At 40.5% G+C, this 20,076-nt stretch overlaps 1 protein-coding gene across 14 annotated transcripts in view; it reads left to right on the top strand.

Moving 5' to 3' along the window:
- Window positions 1-20,076, top strand: part of RBM33 (RNA binding motif protein 33) — a 127,359-nt gene that overhangs the window by 12,756 nt on the left and 94,527 nt on the right. For 11 of the 14 annotated variants that reach the window (XM_064575679.1, XM_064575677.1, XM_064575676.1 and 8 more), the window contains exons 2-3: window positions 7,458-7,536; window positions 14,357-14,405. In XM_064575679.1, coding sequence (XP_064431749.1) covers window positions 7,458-7,536; window positions 14,357-14,405 — 128 coding nt within the window. Of the gene's footprint in view, window positions 1-6,750; window positions 6,917-7,457; window positions 7,537-14,356; window positions 14,406-20,076 lie in introns of all 14 variants that reach the window. The other 3 variants (XM_064575673.1, XM_064575674.1, XM_064575675.1) reach the window with 1 other exon arrangement.

Genomic DNA, 20,076 nt, shown 5'->3' with positions numbered 1-20,076 from the left:
CCGTGCCGGGCTTGAACTCCTGACCCTGAGATCAAGGCCTGCGCTGAGATCAGGAGTCCTATGCTTAACTGACTGAGCCACCCAGGCACTCTTTCAGTGGCTTTTTATGCTGATAAATTTAAATGGTATGAAATTTCATACTTCATTAAGAACACTGTGCCGTCCTGTTTGAAGTTCGCACATTGTATGTTCAAATGTGTGCATAAACATTTAGAATGATGTTTGTTTGATGTTATGACTGTTACTCTTTTTCTTTTTTTTTGTTGAGAGCCGGCTCTAGCCGAGGATGGGGGAGAGGGAGAGAGAGAGAGACTCTTAAGTAACTTGTCTCCATGCCCCACCGCAGAGCTCAGTGTGGGGTTTGATCTGACCCTGAGATCATGACCTGAGCAGAAAGTAGGAGTCGGATGCTTAACCAACTGACCCACCCAGGTGCCCTGTTATTTCTGATCAGAGAAATTTGGGGTGATTTCAATACCATCTTTGTACCTTCTAGGTATTGCAAGAAGTTTTTATAGTTGCATATTATCTTAGTAAGGACAGTTGTTATTCTAAGAAAGAAAATAGGTTCTGTAAAAAATGTAAGGACAAATAACAGAAGACAGTCTGTAATTAATTCCATACAGAAAGATAACTGCCATTAGTGGTTTTACTTACATGCTTCCAGACACACATACATGTATACATTTTACATATAAAGTGGTCCATTATACTGCATGATATTGTGGGATGTTTTCCTATGATATAGGAAATGATATATGATGATATATTGATATGATATATTATTGAGGACGTTTTTCCGTGTCAGAAATACAGCAATACTACTGATAGTTCTTACTGCTGCCTAGTATATAATTGCAAGACTGTATTTTAATTTTACCTCTCTGCCTTGTCGTCTTTTGTTGGGTATTTGCTTGATTTCCACTTTTCCCCTCTTGATAAAACATTTCCTGGTAAGCATCCTTGTCCATACTATCTGTGTTCACTGATTGGACGACAACGGCTTTCAAAGTCTTAAAGAGTCCCAAGACTATTTTCGTAAGAGTACTAAGACCTGATGTGTCTTTTTTACTGTGGTTACATTTGCACCATTGTTGCAAAAGTAATGGTGAGTTATTTTGTTGCCTTAGCATGAGTCCAGGCAGTGGCCATAAATTGTTAGAAGTCAGGCCACGCAGAGAAAAAAACACAACAGTTTTTTTAGGAAGATCCTTGATGAAGTAGTAAAAGTTATTAATTTTATTAAATCTTGACCCTGAAGTACATTAAAAAAAAATAATATAGGTTGGGGCACCTGGGTGGCCTGGGTGGCTCATTTGGTTAAGTGTCCAACTCTTGATTTCAGCTCAGGTCATGATCTCAGGGTTGTGAGATTAAGCACTGCTTCTTGGGCTCTGTGCTGGGCGTGGAACCTGCTTAAGATTCTCTCTTTCTCTCTCCTCTGCCCCTCCCCATCTCCCTCCCTCTTAAAAAAAAGAAAAGGTTTATGACAAAATGGGAAGTATGCATAAGGTGTTTCTGTTACTACCACCTGTGGCCTCTAGGAAATGTACTTTTCTGATTGAGTGGAGAGCTGAATTTGCTGTGTGTTGTTTTGTTTTTTTCATAGAACACCAGTTTTACTTGAAAAGACAACTGACCAAACTAGAATTATTCAGACTTTAGTATTTGGCAGATGTTTTCTTGCAAAGGAGGTGAGCCTCTGTTCAAGGGATCAACTGACAGTATTGATTGCCAATGAGAAAATCCAAGCTTCCAAATTAGAATTAGAATTTTGGAAAAGTTGTATTTGCTATGGTGAACTTGAAGACGTCCCAATATTTGAATACTTTTCTGATGAGATTGGTAGTGCTATTAACAAATGTAATTTTTGATATTGAATAATGAAAGGTGTCCACACTTGAAAGAGCAGCAAAACTCAGTGAATGTGTATTTTCAAGATGTTACATAAACACTCATGTTAAAAGATGTATTAACAATGCAAGACATACCATTGCATTTTAACAGGTGAGAGTATGAAATGTTCATTGATAAGGCTTCAGATTCTTCATTGCAAATAGCCTTTGAGAAACCGCCACTTATCGAGTATTGGTATAGTATCAAGAATATCTGAAATTACCTGAAAACACTTAATGCCCTCTTACAACTTCACATACATTTGGAGTTGGATTTCTTTCATGCACTTCAGTCAGAACAATATATTGCAAGAGATCGAATGCAGAAGCGGATGTAAAAATCAAGCTGTCTTCTACAGAGAGACATTAAAGAGTTTTGCAAAACAAAAATCTTTCTTTTTTTAAATACAGTTTTCATTAACGGGGCGCCTGGGTGGCTCAGTCGTTAAGCATCTGCCTTCGGCTCAGGTCATGATCCCAGGGTCCTGGGATCGAGCCCTGCATCGGGCTCCCTGCTCTGCGGGAAGCCTGCTTCTCCCTCTCTCACTCCCCCTGCTTGTGTTCCCTCTCTCGCTGTCTCTCTCTCTGTCAAATAAATAAAATATTTAAAATAAATAAATACAGTTTTCATTAAGAATATGTTACGTTAAAGTGTAATGGGTTTATTTCTTTTATACCAATTTGTGAATAAAATATTTTAAAAATGCCTTGGTTTTAATTTTTAATACAGTAAATATTGAAAGATACAACCCATGTACATTTTGTTTTTAAATTTAAAAAATTTTAGTATAATCAATAAAATGTTACATGTTTCAAGGTTACAACATAGTGATTTGACAGCTCTGTACCTTTTGCTGTGCTCACAAGTTTAGCTCCCATCTGTCACCATACAGTGCTGTTACTGTATCATCAGTTATATTGGCAGTGCTTCCCATGTCCATTTTAAATGCATTTTACACTGATCATTCTCTTTAAAATTGTAATCAGCCTGGTTAGCACCTCCCACTCCCCTCCTCCTTGTTTTCCATATATATTTGTTTGTGGGATTTTGTTTGTCTGTACCTGTTAGACTGTAACCTGCACATGGTGGAAATTTTTATCCTGTACACCCCTGTATGTCAGGTGTTTAGAACAATGCCGGGCATACATTAGGTGCTCAAATAATTATTGAAGGAATCGGGTTTCGTGATCTTAGTTCTGTTCATAGTTTCTGCTTAACTTGAACTAATCCTTAATTTTCTTGGACGTTTTATGGGGGTCTCTCCTTTGGAGAAGTATCTATTTAACTATTTTTGCATAATCCAGGCTTCTAATTTTGACTTTTGTGGATTTAGCTGCAGGAAGCAGTTATATATATATATATGTATATATGTATGTATATATATATATATACACATATACATATATACATATATATAGCAAGATGACAGTTAAATTTTCTTCTGGAGTATCTTCTCTGATGGATTGTGGTCGACTGGGGGCAGGGATTCTCAGCTCTAGCTGTCATTACAATTACTGAGAAGCTTTAAAAAACAAAAAATAGAGCCCACTGAATCAGATTCAGGGTGGGGCCAGGGATTGTATAATTTTTAAGGTTTCTAGGTGATTGTTACCTTGGCATAAAGGTTTTCTGTCCTCAGCAGAATTGGGTGTTGTAATTAGCATTATCTGCCAGGGGTGATTGTGACCATTAATACCTTCACTGTGAACTGCTGTGAAAAAGGCCATGAACAAACCTTTTTGCTTATAAAATGTTGGGACTTTGTTCACGTTGTCATAGCTGGGGAATACTCTCTGTTTTCATGAAGTATGTAATCTGGGGGAGGAAGGAAAATTAACACAGAAACTTGAATTGTTTTGTTTATTTATTTTTAAAGATTTTTACTTATTTATTTGAGATAGAGATTGCGAGAGCAAGAGAGAGCACAAGTGGAGGGGAGGGGTAGAGGGAGAGGGAGAAGCAGGGCTCTCTGCTGAGCAGGGAGCCCGACTTGGGGCTTGATCTCAGGACCCTGGGATCATGACCTGAGCCGAAGGCAGATGGTTAACCCACTGAGCCACGCAGGTGCCCCCAGAAACCTGAATTAGTTGCTTACATTTAAAAACTAAGGAACAATCCATATATTTGTCTTCTCTTGAAAAGTTGGAATCTGCCTTCACTGGGTGTGCGTTCCCTGTAATAGGTGGTAATGCTCCTGTCTGTAAACAAGGTAAAGTCCTGCTAATTTGATGTAATTCCCACCTAGTCTGCTTTGCTCATTTATATTCCCCTGTGTACTTCCTGTAGACATTTGAGTTTTTCATCCCTGACCAGAGTTTCTTAATTATCTTTTTTAAAAAACTGATTCCATTGAAGTGTAATTGACATACAGGAGATTGCGTATCTTTGAAACATACAATTTGATAAGTTTGGATATATGTATACATCCATGAAACCACAGCCACAGTCAGGGTAATGAATGTGTCATCGTCAGAAGTGTCTTCGTGTCCTTTTTAATTCCTGCTTCCTGCCCTGCTGTCCCTGAGCAAATGCTGATTCTGTTACTGTTGTAACAGTACCATTTTATAAAAAGGAATCTGAGAGTATGTGTTCTTTTTTTTGTCTGGCTTCTCTCAGCATAATTATTTTGAAGGTCATCCATGTTGTCGAGTGTATCAGTATTTAATTCTCCTTTATTGCTGAGTAGACTTGTACTTACAGATAGTCCACAATTTGTTGATCTGTTTGCCTGTTGATGGACATTTGGGTTGTTTCCACTTTTGGACTTTTACCAATATTGTGCCTATGAACGTTTGTGTACAAGCCTTTGCATGGATTTTTATATTTTTTTTCTCTTGGGTAGTTACAAAGGAGTGGAATGGCTGGATCATGTGGTAGGGGTATATTTAACTTAAGAAACTGCCAGACTGGGGCACCTGGGTGGCTCAGTCGGTTAAGTGTCTGCCTTCGGCTCGGGTCATGATCCCAGGGTCCTGGGATTAAGTCCTGCATCGGGCTCCCTGCTTAGCGGAGAGCCTGTGTCTCCCTCTTCCACTCGCCCCTGTTTGTGCTCTCTCTCTCAAATAAATAAAATCTTTAAAAAACAAACAAACTGCCAAACTATTTTATTAAGTGGTTGTATCACTTCACATTCCTGTCAGCAGAATATGAGTTCAGTTGCTCCACATTCTTGACAACACTTGGTATAGTAGGTCTTGAATTTTACTCATTCTCATAGATATGTCCTGCTGTATTGTTGTGGCTTTAATTTACATTTTCCTAATGACAGTGTAATGTTGAGAATCTTTTCATATGCTCTTTGTCATACATACATTTTTTTTGGTGAAGTCTCTATTTAAATATTTTTCCCCTTAAGGACGCCTGGGCAGCTCACTCAGTTACACATCTGAATCTTGGTTTCGGCTCAGGTCATGATCTCAGGGTTGATGGGTCCCTGTGTCCAGGCTCCTCTCAAGAGTCAGCTTAAGATTCTTTCCCCTTCTTTCTCCCTCCTCCTCTGCTCCTCCCCTTACTTGCGGCTCTCTCTCTCTCTCTAAAATAAATAAAATCTTAAAAAAAAAAAATTTTTTTTCTCTTTAGAAAAAGTTGAGTTTTTATTGTTCAGTTTGAGAGTTTTTAATATTTTCTGTGTGCAGGTCCTTTATTAATAGATATGTACTTTGCACAGACTTACTATTAGTTTGGCTTGTCTTCACTTTCTTAATGATGACTTCTGGAGGATAGAAGTTTTAAAATTTTGTTGCAGTCCAGATTCTCGTTTTGTTCTTTTATTGATTGGGCTTTTGCTGTCACCAGTATGTCCTTGCCTAACCCAGGGACCACAAAGAGTTTTTTCTGTGTTTTAATAAGGAATGGATCCAGGTTCACTTTTTTCCCTTCTCTCTTTCTCCACCCCACCCCCCCTTTTTTTTTTCCATATGGTGATCCAATTCTTCTAGTACCATTTGAAAAGACTTTTCTTTGAGTCTTTGTAAAATATCAGTTGTCCACGTATGTTCTCGATAGGCTGTTCTGATCCATTGGTCTATTTGTCTATTTTTATACCAACACCACAGTTTTCATTATTATAGCTTTCTAATAATTCTTAAAATCAGACAATGTTAGTTTTCCAACATGCTCTTTTTTCAGAATTGTTTTGGTTATTTTAGGTCCTTTGTATTTCAATATGAATTTTAGAATCACTTTTTAAATTTCTACAGAAAAGTTGCTAGGATTTTGATTGGGATTATGTTGAATCTATAGATCAGTTTGGGGAGAGATTGACATTTCAGTAATAATGAGTCTTGACACATGAACATAATCTCTTGATGTGAGAACAAAGGCAAAAGAAATATAGAAAAAATTAAATCTCCTTTGCAGCACATTGGCAAGTTCTTGGGACAGGCAGGGTGACCTTCTTCAAGGAGCTCGGCTGCCTCAGCATTAATACTTTGCTAGAGGCAAAAGGCAGCCTTAGCTTGACGTTAGCCTGACCTCCAGGATCCTGTAAAAATCCTCTAGCAGAGCCTCCCACACTTAAAAGACCACACGTTCCCAGAGGGGCCATCCATGGTCATGGATAACCTTGGCCAGAGTGGCCAAGCAGTTGGTGGTGCAGGAGGCATTGCCGACCATCTTGAGGGAGTTGTCATACTTCTCATGATTCATGCCCACCCATCACAAACATGGGGGCTTCAGCAAAAGCGGTAGAGATGATGACCCTCTCGGCTCCACCCTTCAGGTGAGCACCAGCCTTCTCCGTGTCCCCAGGGGACTTCACAACCTGCTCAGCACCAGCATCACCCCATTTGGTGGTGGGATCTCGCTCCTGGAAGGTGGAGATGGGCTTTCCATTGATAAGTTTCCTGTTCTCAGCCTTGATAGGGCCATTGAATTTGCCCTGGTGGGATCATACTGGAACACGTAGACCTTCAGCACTGTGTCTCGGGTGAAGCTGGTACTGCGCAAGAAGAGGGGAGGAGCAGAGAGCCAGAACCTTTACGTTTTAAAATGTGACGTCAGGAATCCACAGAAGAAACAGGTTGTTTCAGTACAGCTCTTCCTTAGCTTACGGGGTTATGTCCTGATAAGCCTGCTGTAAATTGAAGAAAATACTGTAACTGAAAATGCATAGACCTAACCTGCGGAACATTATATTATAGCTTAGCCTGGCCTACTTTAAGGCAGAATCCTGTAACACAAAGCCTATTTTATGATGAAGTGTTGACTATGTTATGTAACATATTGAATACTGTACTGAAAGTGACAAACAATGGTTGTGTGGGTACAGATGGTTGTCAGTGTATTGGTTGTTTACCCTCATGATCCCGTGGCTACAGGGAGCTGTGGCTGTTGCTCATTGCCTGGCATCACGAGAAAGAATCGTATCGCATGTCGCTAGCTTGGGAAAAGACCCACATTCAAATATGAAGTATGGTTTTTACTGAATGCATGCTGCTTTTGCAGCATTGTAAAGTTGAAAATCATAGGTTAAACCATTGTAAGTCAGGGGCCGTCAGTATTTGAATATCTGTGTCTGTTTTAATTTAGTAAGACTGACTTTCATGGCCTCTCCTTCACAGATGATGACTTTGACCAGTTTGATAAGCCTGGTGCAGAGCGATCTTGGAGAAGAAGAGCTGCAGACGAGGACTGGGACAGGTATAGAACACCTGGTTACTTGTAGTCTGTGCTGATTTCTCTGATTCTGCCACTTGGCTCTGCAGAGATTTTTTTTTTAAGATTTTATTTTTAAGTAATCTCCACACCCAGTGTGGGGCTTAGACTCAAAACCGCAGGATCAAGTGTTGCATGCTCTACTGACTGAGCCAGCAAGGCATCCCGGCTCTGCAGAGATCTTTACTGAGAGCAGTATGTTGGCTACCTGATGCTCTTTCCCAAGTGGGCCTGTCCGTGCTGGGCTGAAGTGAGGGCAAGGGCAGGCCTTCCAGGTAGAAGGCTTTCTGGTGGGCTCCAGTTCCAGGCCTGTATTGTCTATAGGGCCCTGATTGTCCGTTCTGTCTGTGTTTTTCACAATGGTGGTAATGATATGGTGGATCCCCAGAGCTGTCATTGCCAGAGTTCTTTTGTTTAGTCTACCCAATATTTGGCTAGACTTTAAAATTTTTGCCAATTTAATATGTGTGTAATAGTATCTCACTGTAATTTAAATTTTTATTTCTTTGATTACTAGTGAAGGTGAAAATATCTTTAGGGATACACATACATGCACTAAAGGTGTTAAAAATGTTCATAGTAGTGATAAATGTCAGTTCTGTATAGTGATTACTTCTGGTGAGCAGCTCTAGTAGAAGTTAGAGGGATGTGTACTGGGAGAAGTTCATGAGGGCATAGTCTGGGTGGTGGGGTTCTCAAATGAGGATTCTTCTTTACATATATATATATTTTTTTAACATTTATTTATTTTAGAGAGCTTGGGGGAGGGGCAGAGGAAGAGGGAGAGAGAGAATCTTCAGCAGGCTCCAGGCTCAGCACAGGCCCTACACAGGGTTCAATCTCATAACCCTGAGATCACAACCTTAGCATAGAAACCAAGAGTCGGACGCTTAACCGACTGCGCCACCCAGGCACCTCTACGTATTTCTTAAGATCTTAAATACTGGGCGCCTGGGTGGCTCAGTTGGTTAAGCGACTGCCTTCGGCTCAGGTCATGATCCTGGAGTCCCGGGATCGAGTCCCGCATCGGGCTCCCTGCTCGGCGGGGAGCCTGCTTCTCCCTCTGACCCTCCCCCCTCTCATGTGCTCTCTCATTCTCTCTCAAATAAATAAATAAATAAATCTTTAAAAAAAAAAAAAAAGATCTTAAATACTGTGTTGAAAAGGTAAAAAATTACCTTGTAGTTGCAGTCAGAAAATTTAATAATAAAGGTAAATAGGTCTGAATAAAGAACAACAGTGATCTTCAGTAAAAAGAATTACCTGATTGCCATTTGAAAACTGATGCCCCAGGAGTTTTACAGAATAATCTACATTAAAAACTATATACATTACAAACTTAAGAGCCTACATAAAGATGATTACTCTTTAGCAGTTCTTAGGCAGTCTGTGAAAAATTGCTTAGAGCCTACAACAAAATCTCCTGTAAGAGAAATGGCCTCCCCAGAGGTATTGGTACGTAGTTCTGTTTCAAAGATTATGATGGGGAGCGGAATAAAAACGTGTATTTTAGTAGTTCACTCACCATATGGATTTTCTCTTCTGTCAGTTGTCTGTTCATATCTCTGTGTATTTTTCTTAACGGTTGTTTGTCTTTTCCTTATTGATTTTAGGGATTCTTTATACTTTCTGCAATTTATTTTTTGTGCTTGGAGATATCTCCTCCCAGTCTGTGACATGCGTTCCTTTAAACAGCAGCCTTCAGGTCGATTTTTATAAATAATGTAATCAAATGTATAATCTTTTCCTGTATGGCTTTTGTTTCCTTTTTTATTAAAATATGAACACAGTGTACTTTGGAATCATTTTCAGGCTTGGAGGAAAGTTGCAAGAGTGTCACAGACACTCTCCTGGGCCCCCAGACTCGCAGTTGCTTCCTGCCATGTCCATTGTCCTCTGTGCCCTCTGCACACCCGCTCACCGAGACCCCCTTCCCCCGCTCCTCTTCACAGTGGTCTGAGGGCACCAGGCTGTGTGCTTCCCATGTGCCTCAGCATGTAGTTTTCCTGGTGAGCTTCTCAAGGGCAGGGGCATTCACTTACATAGCCACTGGATCATTTCAAAATCATGAAGCTAACTAACACAGAATTGTGTTTTTTAATCTACAGCGGTTATTCAAGTTTTGACAGTTCTCCCGAGTGTGCTTTATAGCCAAAATGAGTTTCTTTTTTTCTGGTTCAAGTTTCAGTTTAGGATCATACAGTGCATTTTGTCCCCCCTTATATTCATCTGGAAGAATTATGTATCCTTGTTTCTTACGACTTTGACAGTTTTGAAGAGGACAGGCTCTTTATTTTGTAGACTCACCCTTAGCATGGATTTGCAGGTGTCTCTTCAGAACTAGATTTAGGTTGTGTATTTGGTCAGGAATACTCGTTGGCAATGCTGTGGCCTTCCCGAGGGCATCACTTATGGAGGTGTGTGGTCAAGGTGCTTTCCACTTTTGTCCTTAGGAAATTCTTCCCTGCCTTGTGTTCTGGTATGTTTTGCGTGTTTTTATTTATTTTTTTTATAGTTAAGATATATAATTTGCCTGAAATTGATTAAATTGATTGATTTTTAACTTATTGAGGATTTGAAGAAAATGTGAAAATAGAATAGTACAGTGTACCCAGTGTACCATCAGCTTCAACAGTTACTGGTATAAAGTCAGTCTTGTTTTTATCTGTAATTTGCAACCCTCCTCATATTACAGACATACATAAGTTCATCTGAAAATATTTCAGATTGTATCTCTCTAAAAAGTAAAGGATTTACAAAGACAACCACAATAGAGTTATATTTTGAAAAACTCCCTGAATGTTAATGTCTTATTACTGATTGTCTCATGTAAATATCAGTGTATCACACACACGACACAGTGTGGATATGGGTCTTGTATGCTGTTTTATAGTTTGTGGAGTCCACATTAGATCCCTAGATTGCAACTGATAGGTTAGGTAGATTTCCCAAGTGTTGTTTCATCTGTAGGTTTTCATGCATCTTTTTTTTTTTTTTTAAGTTCTCTGCAACTTTTTGAAGACACAAGGTGGTTTGTCTTGTGGAGTTTCTTCTTTTGCTGATTGTCACCCCTGGAGTGTTAGTATGCTCTTTCATCTCTTGCATTTTCTGTAAATTAATAGGTCTAGATGTTGATTAGGTTTAGGTTTGAAAATGGGCAGGAGGATGGATGATCCAAGTTAACTTCTGCAAACTGCTTGGCTCCTCTGAGGTACTAAATAAGTGCTTGATTCTTTACTTTTATTTACCAGTTTTCAAAATAATGGGTCAGTTCCTTAGCATCCTCCAAAGGTGAGTTTTGTTTTTGAATCCTTTCCAACTCATAGATTTAAATACTGCATGTGTATTTTCATTGCAGTTGTTATTTTTATTAATATTTGAACCATTCCAGTATCCTTTCAGTGGGACTTTCAGTTGTCAAGAAGTTAGTTGGCTTTCTGCTCTCATGGAAATTGGGTTTGGTGATGATGTGAGGCAGGGCTCCGGTTTTTCTCGTCTCTCCGGCGTGAATGGCAGCTGTCCCAGCATTATTTACCAACAAGCGCCTCCTTTCTTCATTCGTCTTCAGTGCATGTTGCATATGGAGGTTCTGTATCATGTGTGTTTCTTTGATATTTTAAAAGCATAAGACAGTCTCTTGCATGTACTGGATAATGGAGAAATTTGAAAGCTAAGGAGAAGAGGGAGTCAGAAATTGTTATGACCAGCTCTTGCATTTGGAAGAACCTGGTGCCATTGTTGAACTAACCCCTGGAGTGTTTTTTTCTGAAGGATGTGCTTGTATCTGTATCGATGCAGGAGAAAGACGGCATACTCACGGCTCTAAATGGAAGTCATTGGATGATGGAGCTATTTACAGGAGAGGGTTAATAAAGAAGCAGTAAGAGTTGGTGCGGTGTCCAGGGCATAGCGGCAGACCCTAGGGGAAGAAATGCATCCTAGAGCCCAGTGGGGGTTGCCGTGGTAGCAGTGGGTGGGACTGGGCTGTGCAGGTAGCAGGGAGGGGCAGTCTCTCTCTTCCTGCTCTGTAATGACCCGTTGGGTCATCCCATGGGCCAAGGCCTTCCAGAAGCAAAGGCCAGGAGAGCCTGCGCGAGTCTTCCCAGAGAAAGCTTCCCGGAAACAGAGTTGGCAGAGATCGGAGGAGGGTGTCCTGGAGAGGGGAGGGGAGGCACACCGAGGCAATGGACTGAGTGCAGGGTGTGTTGTCACTTACCCTTGTGGTTTTGAAAGGCTGCAGCCATGTGGCTGACTACAGAATACTTGTTTCCTGGAAGTGTCTTGCAGTGTACACCTGTTTACTAGTAAAAGTACACTTGCTCTAAAAGAGCTGATTGTCTCTCGTCTTGGATGAGAACCACGGCCGGAGAGGTGGTTCTTGCCACTTTGTAGTGGTGGTGACGGTGAGAGCCTGAGGGAGCCGTGCATTTGCACCCAGGAAGCGCCTCAGTCGCCCTGTGCCGCTCTCCTTTCCGGGCCCACGGGCCCAGCTGCCTTTACGGGCGGGGGTGCTGTGCCTCAGCTCTTTGAGAGGACCTGATTGGGCTGGTCACTCCCAGGAGCTCATTGTCGTCTTGTTTTCAGTGGCACTTGGTGTGTTTTATATTTCATAAATTTCTTCCCTTCTGTGTACACCTTTTGTAAGGATCCAGCTTGGTGATGACAGTAGGGAAGTACATTTACTTTCTGTGTGGGGTTTGTGCGTAGTAGTTAGGGTTTGGACCCCGGAGCTAGAGCATCTTGGGGTTCGCCTGTTGACTTTGCCACTTCCTAGCTGGGTGACCTTGAGCCAATTATTTAACATCTCCGTGTCTTGGTTTTCACGTTTTAAAAAAAGGGGGATGATGTAAATATCTACACAATGGGGTTGTCATGTCGACAAAAAAGCTAATATGTGTGAAACACTTAGAATGGTTCCTGGCACATAATACACTGAACGGATGCTCACGATTTCTTGAGCTATAATTTATGTCTGTTGTGATTGTATGGACCTAATCCCTCTGTCTCCCCATCCTGCTTGCTTATTTCATGCTGTTGTCTTTGTTAGTCATGGAAGCAACTATTCTCCATCTCGGTACACTCCACTCATTTATAACTGTTAGCTTTCCTTATCTTCTTTTAAAAAATGCTTTTGTTTAGGAAAAATAGGTAGTCATCAAAGACTGATTTCTTTTGTATACATCCTTTGTTAGCAAATAGTACAGATAGTTTCTAGATTTTTGCTTGTATATTTACCAACGCCTTTCTGTATTCTGGTTTTAAGAGTTCTCAGTATCCCCTGAGCAGGTGGTGTTATCTTTCATTTTGAGTTAGAGTGATGATGGCCTAGCGTGGGTGCTTGTCTTCAAAGGGGCGAGTGTCTGTTTTGGTCATCTAGAATCAATTCTCAAATGGAGTTCCTGTCAGTATGATGACTAGATCCTTTTTTCCTCACCCATAGAGGATGATTTTAACACGGAAGATGCAGACATTGTATCTTGACAGCTGATTAGGTGATTTGTGGAAATGTTGGAAGAAGTTACATGTTATTCTCTGATAGCTAGCTGTCTTACTCATACAAGTCTGTGAAAGATTTACCCCATGGGTAACCTCTTGTCCTGGGTCTGTCCATGCTGTGTGACTTTGGGCCAATTATTTAATCTCTTATCCTTGTTTTCTTTATCTATAAAATGAGGGTATAGAATTTATATAGGGTAAGAAGATAACAAAAAGGTGTTCAGTGCATGAATGAAAAGATTTGTTGAATTATTTCTAGTTCTAAAAGGTGGTGTATAGAAACAGTCATTTCTTTTATAACTCCAGTAGGCATTCCTGTATATTCTGGTATTCTGCAAAGTAGCACACTACAAGTAAACATGGTTTTTGGATAAAGTTGTGCCTAAAACCTACAGAAGTTTGTAACCAGAGTGCTTATAAATAGAGTAACAGCCCTAATAAGAATATTGGTGCATTTGCACCTGGAAGCACAATCTGATTATTTTCTCCTTCTAGATGTTGTCCTTAAAAGACATTTGTTCTTAAGACATTGGGTTCCCCAGAGCTAAGAATATAATTCAGTGGTAGCCATCTTCATCAACCCAAAAAAAAAAAAAAAAAAAAAAAAAATATATATATATATATATATATATACACACACACACACACACACACACACACAGCGGGAAATTTCTTTAGCTTTTTGATCTGGTAAAGGTTTTGAATTTAATTGTGACATAATCTGCTCCTGATCACTTCAGAACATAAGCATGCTGACAAAAAAAATTTCAGACTGCTAGGACGTCCATCTTTTACAAAGATAATTCTCTTAGTCACGATGATTTACTTGGATGCTCTCATCAGCCTTGTGTTTTTCATCTTTTCAGGTTTTGCATTTTGATGAGTGTCAAATGGTCTCTCAGTGGTTTTAGTTTTAACTTTCGTAGTTAATGATGTTGGATATCTTTTCCTATTTCATGATAGGTTTTGCAAGGCAGGAGAAAGCATAGATGTTACCTATTGTAGTTTCTTCTTTTAATGATTACTGAACAGGTCCAAAGAAATAAAGATCTCATATTGAGGTGGAAAACTGAGATCAGAAGTCTAGTGAGAACCACCTCCTCTCACAGAGCCTCCCACACTTAAAAGACCACATATTCCCTATATAGTTGACTACATTCTCATTATTAATAAAGAAAAAGGGAAGCATAGCAAACTAAACAGGAAAGTAGCCAAACCCTGAAGTCCGGGGGAGATTTCCCAGTGATCTGCAGACTTTCCAGTGTTGTAGGAATAATGCATTGGCATGCCTGTTTTTCTTTATCCCCAGTGAACTTGAAGATGACTTACTTGGAGAAGATTTGCTGTCTGGCAAAAAGGTAAGAAATTGAGGTCTTCCTGAAACCACCCTCCAGCTGCTTCATTGTACTGAACATACAGGAATATATCTCATGAATGGGATGTGGTACTGGAAGTTTGGGTGCAGATTGCAATGTTGTGAATTGAATTATCTTTTAAATGCACAGAGAGCTGACTGTTTAGTCTGTTAGTAAGTTCTCCAGTAACTTCTACTATCTAAGTGATCAGTCCTTTGATGCAAATATTTTAGTTCTCACTCAGTCTGATGCACTCCAGCAGGTGCTGAGTTTGTGAAAGCAGTAACATAAAACCGCCACTCACAAGAAAACTAACATTTGGAGGCTAATAGTTTGCATTCCCTTTTTGAAAGTCTGGAGATAAGCTCAGAGATAGCTGTACTCAAATGTAACACACATTCAGATAAGTGAGAATACTAGTCTAACCCCTAATATAGGTTTCTCTAAACCCTTTTGATTAAACAAAACTTTGCAGTAATTAACTCTGATATGTGTATATCTATATATAATGTATGTGTATGTTTATGTTACTCTACCAATAACGTTATAAAACATACATGAAAAATAGAAATACAAATCCAAAGATTAAAGTGAAATAGTGAATTTTTATTTTATTTATTAACAGTTTAAAAACACTTGCTGTTCTTAGTAAATATCAAGGTAGTTTTTTTATGCTTAGTTTTTTAAAGTCTTGAGATTGTGGTGGCTTCTTACCGTCCACAGTTGCTATATATAAGCTCACTGTACTTTCAGGTGATGAGGTCACATCATTTGTCTGATTTAGTAGACCTGATCATGTTGTCCTTTTAATATCATTTATAATAAGGCTAATGAAGATCTTGTAGTGGGAGAAGTACCAGTGTTGCCATTTTCCTGTAGCTTACTCCGTTGCATCATTAGCTTTTTTGCTAATACTTGAATTTGTTACGGGATTCTGGTGAAGCCACTTTCCTTCTCTGTCTTGCTTCTTCCTGCATCACTGGCCCTCAGGCGGCCTGGCCTCAGCCTGCCTCAGCCTTTCCTCCTTTAAGTGGCTCTCATCACCTGTAACTCTCAGTAGGAATTAATTTAGTTCCCTGTAGATCCACTTGATCTCATGTAAGTACATGGGGACGCAGCAAAATACTGAAAGTGAAAAACCTTCGAGATGGCCCCTCAGCCTTTCCTCGTTTGAGGGGCTCACTCTCTGGCTTCAGGGTGCCCTGCATGTGTCATGTGGTTGGGGTGCAGGGCTAGTCCTTCCTGTGTCATGGCCACAGGGGGAAAGTGGTAGTGGTTTCTTGGTGACTCAGTGGTAATTACTTTGCACATCCTTGAGGTGCTCTCACTGTACCTGGGAGTTCACTACTCTAATGTAAACACGTTTTTTTCCTTTGGAATTATTTAAGACACTTTAGTGAAGAATACCAGTTAGATGTTAAAATGTTTAAATGTAGTAAGATATTTTTTATGTAAGTTGGATTTCTATCCTTGGGCAAGCCTGGGGCAGCATAGTTTGCCCCGTGTCTCTATCAGGATGTTCCACCAGTCCTAGTAATTCCTTTTGGTGGACATTTGTCCCCATCTTGTGAAAGCTTTGGTCAGGTCTCTTACCAGTAAAGGTGGAAAAGCAGTTTGGTTTGGATAGTAATGCTGACTCTTCTGGGGGTGTAGTGTCACTTTCTCTTACTGGACCAGTTGATTGGTGTGACTTGGCCTCCTTTCCCATGGGACGGGGGCGCGGCAGCCTGCTGCTGCCTCTGTCTTGGTGGCAGGGCCCTCACCCACCTTGGCCAGTTGGGAAGTTTGTCTGCTTGGGAACAGTGTATATACCCCCCCTCTCCTTTCCTCTTCTCTTCCTTCCTAACGCTATACCTTGTAGGAATTAAAGAGCTCAGATATATCAAAAGAGAAATAATGAAAAAAACAGATATAAGCCCTCATGACTGACATTTTACCATATATCCTTATATTCTTTTTTCATATGTTTTAGAGTATAATTTAAATGTTATATATAAAAAACACTGCTTTTTGGGCGCCTGGGTGGCTCAGTCGGTTAAGCGACTGCCTTCGGCTCAAGTCATGATCCTGGAGTCCCGGGATTGAGTCCCACATCGGGCTCCCTGCTCGGCAGGGAGTCTGCTTCTCCCTCTGACCCTCCTCCCTCTCATTCTCTCTGTCTCAAGTAAATAAATAAAATCTTTAAAAAAAAAAACAAAAAAACCCCCCAAAAACACTGCTTTTTAATTTAGCATTGTATTGTTGGCATTTTCCTGTTGTCATGAAATACTCTTTTTTTTTATTTTTAAGATTTTATTTATTTGTCAGATTGAGAGAGAGCGAGTGAGCACAAGCAGGGGGAGCGGCAGGCAGAAACAGAGGGAGAAGCAGACTCCCCGCTGGGCAGGGAGCCCGACATGGGGCTCGATCCCAGGACCCTGGGATCATGACCTGAGCTGAAGGCAGACGCTTAACGGAGTGAGCCACCTAGGCGCCCCTCATGAAATGTTTCTTAAGATATTTTATAATGGCTACATAATATTTCAGTTTGTGTATATTATAGTATACCTAGCCATTCCTGTATTCACTGAGGTTGTATCCAGCTCATTGCTATGACTTATTTTTATTTAAAAAAAAAAATTTTTTTTTTTAAAGTAGGCTCCATGCCCAGCGTGGATGATGAGGGGCTTGAACTTATGTCCCTGAGATCAGGACCCAAGCTGAGATCAAGAGTCAGACACTTAACTGCCTGAGCCACCCAGGTCCCTGTGCTGTAACTTTTTTTTTTTAAAAGAACTTCTTACGGAAAATTTTAAGCATATATAAAAGAAGAGAGCAGAGTGACTGTCACCCTCATGCATTTGTCACTCTGCTTCAGCAGCTTTCAGTTAAAGGCAGTTTTGCCTTATCTCTGCCCACTCCTCTTCCTGAAGTATTTTGAAGTGAATTTCAGACATTATGATGCTATTTTAATGTACAAATGTTATTATGCTTTTGAAATTCTTTTCTTAGCAAATTTCCATGAAGGAGAACTTCTGGCCTAAGGGTGTAAACATTTAAGACTCTTGTCTCCTGTTGTCCAGTTGCTTTCCAGCAGTATTTTATCAGTTGAGCAGCAGGTGTATGAACCAAGCCTTTCACCTTCCCAGTCCCCCAGGTTTGAGACCACTTCTCTTTTAAAAATCTTTGTCTGTGAGATAGATGAAAAATGATTTTTGGTTAGTTTACCTTGTACTTATTTGGTTTCTAGTGAGATTGAATATTTTGTCGCGTATTTACTAGCTCATTTATTCTTATGGGTACTCTTGCCTGCCCACTGTCTTTCCCCACTTGTGTCCCCTGAAATGTACGGAGACTCAGCTTTGTCTGGAGAGAGGCTCCTAGGCTGGGGGGCCAGAGGGCCGCACAGCCACGCACTGGGTATGGTGACATCATCAGACCAACGGGGCAGTCAAGGACACGGTCGTCGGGTCAAGAAGGGAGGTTGTGAGAGGGAAATGTTTAAATATAGGTTAAAAATGAGAGGTTGCAAACTCAAGATGAAGCATGCTGGCATGACCCAGCCAGAGCCTTGAGAAATTGGGGGAAGCCTGAGGTGCTGGTCGCCTGCCAGCACGTGACCCCCCTTCAGTTTCTCTGTTTGACTTCAGCAGCTAGTGCTGGACAGGTGCTCTGTGCTACGCCAGTTTCAGATGTTCCCATAGCTGGTCCATCTTCTGGGGAGTCCCGGAGAAGCATTCTTTTTCTTTCATACTTGTCTCTCTCCCCAGGAGAGGAATGACCTCTTCCTCTGGTAAGGTTGGGAGAAAGGATTTTGCTAGCATTCATTGCCACTTTCTCTTCCTCTCTGGGGTTGTGCTTGCTCTACTTTCCTGCAGACCACCCAGAACAGAATCCTCCCTAGTGACTCCACCCTTACCTGAGGAAACAGTTCAATTCTTTGGGCTGTGGTTGAAAATCAGTTTTTGTCTCAGAGATTGAGTCTAGCTCTCCACCTCCGCTTTATCAGCTAAGTGGGTATCTTGATCAGTTGCCTCCTGTGTATATTACTCATCACATTCAGAATCCGTATGGGAAGTTGAATCTTTAGAATGCAGAAGTAGGATCTGATTACCATAAGGGCCCACCACAACGTAGTACATTCCTTTCTGTTTGTTTGGTTATTTATTTGCTCAGTAATTTTTGACAAATACTTAAAAATTTAAAACTCAAGCAGCCTCTAATGAAATTTGGCTTTCATTGAATTATTAATTTTTAAAGATTTTTAAAGATTTCCTGTGGTTTTATTTAATAAATTGGACAGCTAAATTTAGGCAGGCCTGGCTCATCTCCTTTAGTAGAGGACAGATTATGTGGGCAACTAAGCAAAACTTTATTTTGGCCCTATTAAGCAGTCTGTTTCTTTTTCATACAGATCTGTTCTCCCTTCTTCAAGAAAACTACATGGTCTGTGTTATGTTATGTTATTATTATTACTAGTTTTGGGGCTTGAACTCAGTGACCCTGAGATCAAGACCTGAGCTGAGATCAAGAGTCGGATGCTTAACTGGCTGAGTCACCCAGGCACCCCATGTTATTTTATTTTTATCTTATACTGTCAGCCATTAAGTAGAGACCCTTGAGACCAGTAAGAACTAGTAAGGTTCATATTTTTTTGGCTTGTATCAAAAATACTATAATGAAGAATGAATAGATAAGTTTGAGAAACCTATTTTTATAAGCTATAAAATGCTAGGAAAAGACTGCTTGTTTGTTTCATCTTTAAGTAGAAAATCAAGTCTTTCTCTTTTTCCTTTTTCTATCTTTACTTTTTTCCTAATATGTGTGTGTTCATGGGGCTTCTTTTGGAGGGGGTGTGGTAATTTATGTATACCATGAAAAAAATTTGAATAGGGGAGGAAAATGTGAAGGCCCCCCCCCCCCCCCCAGTGTAAGTGTACAATACTTGTATATATTTAACTTAACAAAACCTGGAACTGTGGAAAGTTGAGCAGTTGACAAAATCACTAGGCTTCCTCTGCCTACTGGTGCGATGAATGCACAGGCCTGTCGAGAGCAGGGGTGAGGGCCTGAGCCAGGCATGTTTATTTTCATGTGTCATCTCTATTAATAAACTCAAGTTTTGTTTTAGTCCCTTACCATTTCAATTTGGCCATCTACTTATCTAAAATCTGCTTCTTCCTTTTTTTTTTTTAAGATTTTATTTGTCTATTTATTTGAGAGAGAGAGATAGCACCACAAGATAGAGAACATGAGCGGGAAGGAGGAACAGAGGGCAGAGGGAGAAGCAGACTCCCCACTGAGCAGGGAACCTGATGTGGGGCTCAATCCCAAGGACCCTCGGATCATGACCTGAGCTGGAGGCAGATGCTTGATGGACTGAGCCACCTGGGCGCCGCTAAAATCGGCTTATTTAGAAAATTCTTCTTTTTTTGTTTAAAAAGTCTTCAGATTTTGGATACTAACAGTGTTAAAATTAGTCAAATCTTTTTTTTTAAGTTTTTATTTTAATTCCTGTTAGTTAACATACGGTGTAATGTTAGTTTCAGGTGTACAATGTAGTGATTCATCACTTCCTTACACCACCCAGTGCTCATCACAAGAAGTGCCCTCCTTAACCCCCATCACCCATCTCACCCATCCCCCACCCTCTCCCCCTCTGGTAAGTGTCAGTTTGTTCTCTAGAGTGAAGAGT

The sequence above is a fragment of the Mirounga angustirostris genome, unplaced genomic scaffold, assembly GCF_029215605.1.
Source record: "Mirounga angustirostris isolate CCGP_5_RB_7025 unplaced genomic scaffold, mMirAng1.0.hap1 SCAF_12, whole genome shotgun sequence".
Taxonomy (NCBI): domain Eukaryota; kingdom Metazoa; phylum Chordata; class Mammalia; order Carnivora; family Phocidae; genus Mirounga; species Mirounga angustirostris.
This window is presented reverse-complemented; position numbering and strand designations above follow the sequence as displayed.